Here is a 9,371-nt window from a genome sequence, read left to right as displayed (position 1 = left end):
TCTCTTATCCTTGACAATGGCTTTGTGGAGGACGTCCCCATGGCATGTTCTGGAGCTGTTTTGCTGGGACAGCAGATCTGATGGAACTGGCTTCAGGGTCAGGGAGGGTGGAGGCCAATATAAATGTTCTGGAAGCATACAGCTTACTTATATTAACCTGTACCTGATGAGTGTGTGAGAACAGACAGAGGATTTGGTCTAACACTTAAAATTAAAAATGAGTGCATAATTATGTTGGCTCACAAGATAGCTAGGAAATGACCTTGGGACTATCTGGTCAACCCTCAGTTTACCTGGAGGTTTATGACCCCTTCTCCAAGATGCACACCAGTGACCAATATGAGAGAGCTATGTGCAACTACACAGGCTTGACTCAAACCCTTTGAGCTATTGTCCTCCCATGGATCCTGCAGATTGGTACAGTCCCACCTTAGAGAGAAAGTGAGGCATTGACTAGTTTAAAGTGATGTGCCTAAGGATGAAATCAGGAGAAGCAGCAGGGTGATGGTTACACATGAATGTTAACCCCGTATTCACTGATGCACACTCCCTACTATTCTCTCTTGGCTGGGCAAGGACACCAACAACCTTGTTCTCATTTCACAGCAGCTGAACTTGGCAGCTCCACACAACTTATAAAGGACCTTCCCTCTAGGTTTGGAGTATACCATAACTGCCCGCTATGGTGACCATTCAAAGCAACCTGTAGTTTTGTCAGGCCCATTATTTATTGTTGCAGGGAGATCCCCAACTCAGATACTGCCTAGTTTTGAGGCCTGGGCCACCTCCGTAGCTGGCCCACCCTTGGTTGAAACCAAAGGTTGAAATCCACACTTCAGAATCAGCTGTCCATTTTGATTCAGAAATCCTATGGGGGCCTGAAAAGCACACACACATCATGGAGACAGTCTCCTTCTCACACTGGTCTGGGTAGCAGGTGGCTTGTTGGGCAGAGCAAATTAACTTACCTACAATAGCTGAAATTCTAATTCCTGTTTGAGCCCCACCTGTAAAAAGACCTTAGAGTAGGAAATAAAAGAGGAGCTGCCCCCAAATCACTACCTGGTGAAGCTTAGCTGTGTGACGCTGTCTGGGAGCCTTAATGGAACAGCTATGTGGCTCTAGGCCCTGGTCTAACTGGCTCCCTGGCTTAGCAGGCCATGGAGGTTGGTTTCTTAGTCTTCACTTGATATTACCAGGGAGGATGATCTGAGTGGGTGACACAACAGGTATTCTTAAGAGGGCCAGTCTGGCCAGCTTATGAAGTGAAATGAGATGGCACATTCTCTCTTTTCCACTTTTGAATGTGATTCCTAGGAAGGGACTCTGAGAAGATTCAGTGTTCAGGAGAGGTTTTGGAACTATCAGCTCTGGCAGTTTGTTGGGAGGAGAGGGGGGGGACTTCTAAGGTTGCCCCAGTGGCCTACCTTAAACAAAATTGCTATTTCCTGCCATCAGGTGATGCCATCAATTGTCCTCAAATCCTGCTTTTGGGTGCTCTGGTCTAGAGAATCCCTCTGGAAACAAAAGGTGACAGGGACCAGGTGCCCATCAACTCTACTTGGGCCATGATCATCTTTCCTGTCAGGAGTTGAAGGCCATCATATATTCCCACTTGAGCAGGTTATAAGATTTTATCCACTGGGCACAGTGGTATCCACCTGTAATCTCAGCTACCCAGGAGGCTGAGGCAGGAGGATTGCAAATTTGAGGCCAGCTTGGGCAACTAAGTGAGACTATTTCAAAATCAAAAAGCATGCCTGTAATCCCAGTGACTCTGGAGACTGAGACAGGATGATTACAAACTTAAGACCAACCTCAGCAACTTGGTGAATCCCTAAGAACTTAGTGAGACCCTGTTTCAAATTAAAACATTTAAAAAGGCTGGGGAGGAGCTGGGGTTGTGGCTCAGTGGTAGAGCGCATGCCTAGCACGCTTGAGGCACTTGGTTTGATCCTGGGCACCACATTAAAACAAACAAATAATAAATAAAGGTATTGTGACCATCTACAACTAAAAAAAAAAAAAAGCGGGGTTGGGGATGCTGGGGAATGTGGCTCATAGGCTAAACAACCCTGGGCTCAATTCCTAGTACCCCCCCCCCCCAAAAAAAAAAAAATAGAGCTGGGGATGTAGCTTAGTGGAAGAATGCTTTTGGGTTCAATTTCCAATGCTGAAAACGACAACAAAAACAATGTCAGAAAATAACAACAAAAAGATTTTGTCCTACTCTTTCCTACCTACCATGCCCACCATTGTCCTGGCCAGGCCCCTTTTCCTTCTGGAGTAGCTGGAACGCTCTGCAGCTTCCATTGCAGTGACTGACTCAAACTGGTTCCAGGTCTGCAAGGTTCAGTTTCATGTTCCTGTTGCTGGTCTGTCCCTTTCTGCTGCTTCCTTACTTCTTAGAAAGGAGCCATGATCATGAACTCAGAGATACTGCTATCCACTGACAGATCAATATACCACAGATGGGGTAAATGGCACTGAAAGGTGCCTTGGAGGACTCTCAGAGAACAGAGGGAAAAGAGCTGGTCAGCACTCTTCCTTTTGTTCTCTTGTGGATGATTCCAGGCCAAAAGGTGATGTCAACCCCCTCTGGGACTTTATGCACTGAATGAACTTGGGGATATTGAAACATGTGAATGATTTGAGCTTGAAGACTGCAAATCTGAAGCCCCTGGGCTCCCTGGCCAGCTGGAAGGAAGGCTGCCAAGAACCTAGGATTGCTTAGACTTTGAGAATCTCTATTTCAAAGAATATGCTTTCCTACAAGATGCTACTGAGGCTCAATTATAAAGGGCAGATTTTTACCTAATGTGGGTGTTTGCCTCAGATAGTGTCTCAAGTGACAGCCTGAAGCAGAATATGAAGAACAAAGAAAAGCACAGACACACAGACATTTTGTGTGTGTGTGTTTGTGTATGTGGTACTGGGGTCTGAACCCCCAGGTGCTTTACCACTGAGCTACATCCTCAGCCCTTTCTAGTTTTAATTTTTTTAATCTTTATTTATTTATTTTAACTAGACACAACATCTTTATTTTATTTGTTTTTATATGGTGCTGAGGATCGAACCCAGGGCCTCGCACATGCTAAACGAACGCTCTACCTCTGAGCTACAATCCCAGCCCCTCTATTTTTTATTTTGAGACAGGGTCTCACTAAATTGCTTAGAGTCTTGCTAAGTTGCAGAGGCTAGCTTTAAACTTGTGATCCTCCTGCCTCAGTCTCCCAAGTTGCTGTGATTACAGGTTGTGTGCCACTGCACCAGGCTAAAGAAGTTGTATTCATTAAATAACCCTATACACACCCATATATACACTAGATATAAGATTCACACAGCTAGCACCTATCTAGAAAGGCAGGTAGTGATATGAAAATGTATCCTGGCTCATTGTCAAGTACACTAAAATGACTCAAGAAATACACTTTATTTTAAAAACTTTTATTGCGCATAAAACAGTCCATTTCCCTTTGTGGGTCAGATATTACCACCTTTTAACTTTTTTTTTTTTTTTCTTGGCAGTGCTGGGGATGGAACCCAGGGCCTTGTGCATGCTAAGCACATACTCTACCACTGAGCTACACCCTCAACTTGTAAATTTGTTTTAACTCTTTCCTCCTTTCTGTTCCATTGAAAAAAATTCTTCTCCTTTGAAAGTGTTAAGAATAGTCTATCATTGCTGGTCAAAATCAGCTTTAGAGTGGCTGCTAGGGGCAAAGGTCCAAAGACATTAACGGGGTTGGAATCCCACACACAGCTGCTGGCCATCCTCAAACTTGGGAGTTAGGGGCCGACTTCTGCCCACCAGGGATGCTGAACATGGATCCCCAACTATACATAAACTTGTATAGGTTTATTCAAATAAACTCCAACATTTTGTGTGTGTCTGCATGTATATATACCCTGCTTCCCTGCCTTCAAGGGAAGACTTAATTCTTGGGAAGAAAATCTGCTTGGAGCTGCATGCATTTCCAGAGTGGAAAACATTTCATGTAGCAAGTCACCAGATCACTAAAATCAACTGCAAACTAGTGGTTACAAACTGGGAGCTTTTTAAAAATTTTTTAATTTTTATTTTTTAAAGTGCTCTATGAGAACCTGAAGCCTTAACACTGTCAGGAATAGAAAACTGGGAGGCATCTTACAGGCTGGTTGAGGCTTCTCTGCCATCTTTAGCCCCCTTTTGAGTGACAATAGGAGCAGCATGTGCTTTGAAGGATGAAGTGATGCCAAAGTTGGCTGGGACTGGTGTTTCTGCTGCACGAGGCCATTTGAAGCACAGCTCTACTGCCACATCCCTTTTGAGTCACTTTGGAAACCAATTCCTAGTTCTGGGTTTAGCAGGAGTGACAGGGACAGAGGCAGCTTTGCTGGGGCTTGACTGTTGTGGTGGCATTCAAGAGAGAGGGTTAGTAAAAGGCCACAAAGGCAATGACAGTCCTATCCCAATTTTACTGGAAGATTGGGGTGTGAAGATGGAATCTAGAACACCCTCCTCCTCACTTTTAGGAACAGAGAATAAAAACGGAGATGTTGCCTCACTAGAAACCAGGAAGTGAAGAAGTCAGAGTTGTGATGGTTGCTAGCAGCACATCTGGATTTCCACAGGAGAAAGATGGCAGCTTTTAGAGAAACTGAAGAATAGGACAGATTCTTTGCTCCATTGTAGTTAGAATGAATGTTCGAGTTGAGGCACAGTGTGGTTCCCATGGGAAGTCCAAGGTCAGTATGGACCCTTGGCCTGTCCTGCCCCACGGACATCTGAAGAATTGCCAGGCCTATTCATTCTACACCGGCCCTTCCCACAAGGAGTCAGCTGCAGAGCCCCTTCGAGACTGGCCTGGCACTGATGGAATCATCTCTGGGATGACCATGTGCTAATTCTTTTGATAGGCAAGCACTCCCCAGCCCTTGACCTTCTTAGTCAGTGGCTTGATGAATTGTACACACCCGTTCTCTGGTTGAACCATGAAAAATGAACAGTTTGACTTGTAGAGCTAGTTACATGGTACTTATTAGCCCTTACCACCTCAAGAAGATTCTAATTCAGGGGAGGGAAGACAGGGCTGGAGTTGCCTGTCTGTGAGAGACCAGCCTAAATGTTGATACTGGCAGCAGCACATGTTTTCCTGTCTGGCTGGACCTTCAGCTAGGCTGAGGGAATTCCTATCAGCCAGACAGATCACAGGAGCCACTTGACACCCTCTCAGAAGAGGGCTTATCCCCAAATCTTCTTTAACATATGCGTGGAAGGACGTAAACCCTGGCACCAAGATTGAGAAAACAATGGGTCCTACAGAGCCAACATTCCAACAGCCAGAGACCAGCGTGGCATCTTTGCCTTTCAGCATGGCTGCTGACAGTGCTGAAATGTATCCTTGACAAGTTAATGGTTCTGATGTTAAAGTCCAGTGCCACAGCAAGAGCAGGGTGCCTGTGGAGGAGGAGAGGGCTGGACACAGTTACAGGGGGACAGAAAAGCTGTGAGCAAGGACCCAGAGGGTCTCAAGCTGCTCCCTGATGCCAACCAGATCAGTAACACTACGAAGAAGGCTAATAAATAGATGCATATAACAAGCGTTCAGTCAGTTTTGAATCAGGCTGTGTAGGACTTAGCAGACCTCTGTTACCCCTATATGTAGGTGCCAGGTGATCAGTGTCTCTAGTAAAGATATAAAAATGAAGTTGCTTCTTTTCAAGTATTAAAAAAATAAGTTAATTGACAAAAAAGATCTGAAGTGGCTGAGCATCTTGCCAGGTCCTCAGCTTCATTTCAATGTGCAAACACAGGAAAAAACACCAAGGAAGAAGGGAATCTCTTGCCCCACTGTGAAGCGCTGAATTGTGACAATGCCTGTCTGTCAATGGGGGGCTTGATGTGTAGGGTCCCCCCCGTCCCCAAAGTTAGTACTTTCCAGTGTCAAAATGGTTGTGAACTAAAAGCAAAATGCAGCAATCCATGGGCTTCGGGCCTCAGCCAGAGAGAGGCCTGGGGCATTTGGCCACTCGGAGTCCAGTGTGTTGTGTGGGGGCTGGGGACAGACCCCTCTTGCATCCTCATAATTTGCATAATGAACTCAGAGCCTGCCTATCCCTCAGCTTCCCCTGCAATGCTGGGGTGGTCACTGCCCTGACCGGTCATTGCCCCTCTCCCATACTCTATCCACATCTTGCTTGTGGGGTGTTTTTTTCTTTCTTTGGTGGTGCTTCAGGGAGCATGAAGAAGGCAGCTGCCCTGTTCTGCGGGGTGCTCTCTGTAGTGGCGGTGTCTTTGAAGAGAAGGAGCAGCTCCCTTCTCTTACCAAACATGCTGGCGGAAGGAAGGGGCGCCAGGCAACAGGTCCTCAGGGACTGTGCGGAGTTCCCCCACTGCACCATACATCTCTTGCTCTGCTTCTCTTTCTTGAGTGGGAAGTCCAGGTGGGCCTCTTCTCAGGAGGCGGAGTCATCTCAGATAATCATCATCACCTGGGGTTTCACCATAGCACATGAGCATGTGGATGGCTGAATGCAAACTCCCAGGAAGTGCCAGGCTTCCTTGGACCTTAGATCCAGGTGGTTTGGGAGAACATAGCCAGGTGGATGCTGACATTCCAAGCAGTGTAACGGCCACAAACTCAGGACCAGTTCAGGCTGAAACCCTTTGACAGCATAGCCGCCTCCAGGTCCTTGTCCTCCTCTTTTTCCCGGAGCCGCTGCTCCTCCAGCAGGGCCACCAGAGAGTCTCTCTGCTCCACAACTTCCAACATCTCGTTCAAGATCTTCTTCTCCTCTGACAACTCCTCCTCGGTCTTCAGGTGATCTGAGGAGTAGCCAAAGTCACAAGGTGTGTGGCTTGGGAGGTGGAAGCCCATACCAGCCTTCCCCTGTGCACCTCCCCTCACCCACTTACCTTCCACTGCCATCCGCTCCCGCAGTTCCTGCTGTAGTCGGCTCTGCCGATCTTCCAGCTCTAACTCTCGGGCACTGAGATGGGGAAGGAGACAGAGACAATGACTTGGGGGGCAACTACTCACCCCACCAAGTTAGGATTGGTGTATCTATGACAGACCCAGTGCCTATGTTCCCTCATGGATAGGCCCCCAAATCTCAGACTACTCACAAAATCATCAACTCCGACTCATAGCGCACCATGGCATTTTTTTCTTGCACCAGCTTGAACCACTCTTGCATCAGCTTAGGGTCATCCTTCTTGCCCATGCCTGCCGAAAAAGACTGTGTGTCAGGCAGCAAGGGAGGGTATCTTGGTCTCCCCTGGCCCACAGGAATCATCACACTGGGGCAAATGTGCAAAGAGAGCCGAGCAAGATGCTGCCGGAACACTCCCAAGCCAGGTCCAAAGTTTGCCTACAGCCTTGGGGGGTGGGGGTTGGGGGGCAGATAATGATAGGCCCCTGCATTGTGCAGACCCCAGGGCCTAATGGAGCCTATGCTTTTTGTCTGTTCTGTTCAGTCCAGGCCCTGCCCTCATCCCTGCCAATAATCCTGGCTGGTTGTGACTGTTCCCTCCTCATAGGCTTGTTGATACTTTTTCTGCTTAGAAGCTTTCTTTTGTGTCTTAAATTGCTTTGTTCTTCCTTCTTAATTTTTTAAATTCATTTAATATTTATTTGGCACTTGCTATGTTCTGGGTCTCCTTGGAGGAGAAAACCAGTCTAATAAAAATGGCAAATTTAAATTTATAAACTACACTTTACTCTTTCACCCTCATTTAACCCAGTTCTTTCCTAGGCTGCTGCTCTTCTCTGGGGCTACTAATATTGAGGCCTCATAATTGCTTTGTATCCTAATCAGAAAGACACCCTTTCTTTTTCTTTTTTGTTTTGGTAACAGGGATTGAACCAGGGGTGTTTAATCACTGAGCTACATCCCCAGCCCTTTTTATTTTGAGATGGGGTCTTGCTAAGTTGCTCAGGCCCTCACTAAATCACTGAGGCTGGCTTTGAACTTGTGATTCTCCTGCCTCAACCTCCCCAGATGCTGGGATTATAGGCATGTGCCATTATGCCTGGCAAGAAACCATTTCTTAACATGTGGCTGGACATAGTTCTTGACAAACACTCTAGGAGGGACTGTGTGGTAGACACAGGGCATCCAGGATAGCTGTCAGCAGACCATCAGCAGACCCGCACACCCTAGAGACTGAGGAAGGTGGCCACCCCCTGTTCTGATCCAGTCCCACCACCAGTTTTTGGGCCTGGTACCTGACTGCTGACTCAGGCCAACCTGAACCAGCACAGGACTAGTCTCCATAAGGAGCAACACAACCCTCTGGGCTTAACTGCAGCAGGAGGATAGAGGAAGAACCTTCCAAGGAATCACACCATCCAAGGAGGAAACAAACTTCTTTTCCTTGGAGCATAAATCTGCTCATGGCCAAAGTTTGGTCCTGCCTAAGAGACAGACTATGTCAGTGGCTCGTTAATATTTTGGGGTTACAAACCATTTAAAGCATTTCATGAAAACTAAGGACTTTTGCTAGAAAAATGCTTATATATATGCATAATTATTATTATTTTGTGGTGCTCGGGATGAAACCCAGGACCTTAAGCATGCTAGGGAAGTGCTCTACCACTAAGTTACACTCCCATTTCAGCATCAAACAATTTTAGACAGAATTTCAGGGTACTCAGGGGCTTTCTGAAGTACATCTATAGGTCTCAGGTTAAGAGGCACTAAACTGGGAAATCTCTCAAAGTATTCTCTATTTTCTGAGTTGCTTGGTTGGATGTCCCAGCACAGTGATTAGTGTTATAGCCCAGGAGTATGTACTATGTACATCCTCAGGTGGGTGGCTCTCAGAATTGCTCCTTACTCATTCTTGCCCGCATTCTACCATCTGGCATTCTTGCACACTAATCAAAGACAAAGCTCTTGTGATGTTGTCTTCTTGACCCACATAAGGCCTAAGCCAGTCAGCCAGTGGCCCCACTCCAGAGAGGCAGAGATGCACTGCGTTCACACAAGCAGGAGTTAGTGTCTGCATTGTGCCCCAGTGAACATACAACTTTGCTCCTGAGGTGGCATGCTGTCTCTGAGCTCTACTCTCAAGGTTGGAAGCTCCCCACTCCACAACTCCTGGCCTGTGGAGCCTGCGACTGTGCAGTGCAGCATGTGTGTCTGTGGGCCTGAGCTCTCCTCACCCGATCCAATAGACTTGGGTCTTTGGCTTTTAAACCAGCCTACAGCTCAGTTCCATGCATTCCTTCCGGAGCGTCTCTGCACAGTGTGCCCACATGGCCATGAAGATGGAGCCCTGAGACATGCAAGCTTGTCCAGTGTGGCAAGCTGAGGGCACACCGGGAAGTCTCTCCCTCCTTCCCACCTTCCCATGTATAAAGACAAAATTTCCACCAGGGTACATC

The 9,371-nt window shown here is 47.0% G+C and overlaps 1 protein-coding gene and 1 non-coding gene across 10 annotated transcripts in view; both read right to left on the bottom strand.

The window, feature by feature from the left end:
• Positions 1 to 3,431: 3,431 nt before the first annotated feature.
• The window catches only part of Mical3 (microtubule associated monooxygenase, calponin and LIM domain containing 3), a 203,541-nt gene continuing 197,601 nt past the window's right edge, over positions 3,432 to 9,371 (bottom strand). For all 9 annotated transcript variants that reach the window (XM_071610264.1, XM_071610263.1, XM_071610266.1 and 6 more), the window contains 3 exons: positions 7,109 to 7,208; positions 6,899 to 6,972; positions 3,432 to 6,808 (listed from right to left, as the gene is read on the bottom strand). In XM_071610264.1, the coding sequence (XP_071466365.1) occupies positions 6,624 to 6,808; positions 6,899 to 6,972; positions 7,109 to 7,208 (359 nt within the window). In that variant the 3' untranslated portion in view covers positions 3,432 to 6,623. The remainder of the gene's footprint in view (positions 6,809 to 6,898; positions 6,973 to 7,108; positions 7,209 to 9,371) is intronic.
• Trnaa-agc (transfer RNA alanine (anticodon AGC)) lies at positions 3,523 to 3,592 on the bottom strand. Its single transcript has one exon. It is a non-coding gene; the product is annotated as a tRNA-Ala (tRNA).

The sequence above is a fragment of the Marmota flaviventris genome, chromosome 3 (genome assembly GCF_047511675.1).
Source record: "Marmota flaviventris isolate mMarFla1 chromosome 3, mMarFla1.hap1, whole genome shotgun sequence".
Classification (NCBI taxonomy): Eukaryota; Metazoa; Chordata; class Mammalia; order Rodentia; family Sciuridae; genus Marmota; species Marmota flaviventris.
This window is presented reverse-complemented; position numbering and strand designations above follow the sequence as displayed.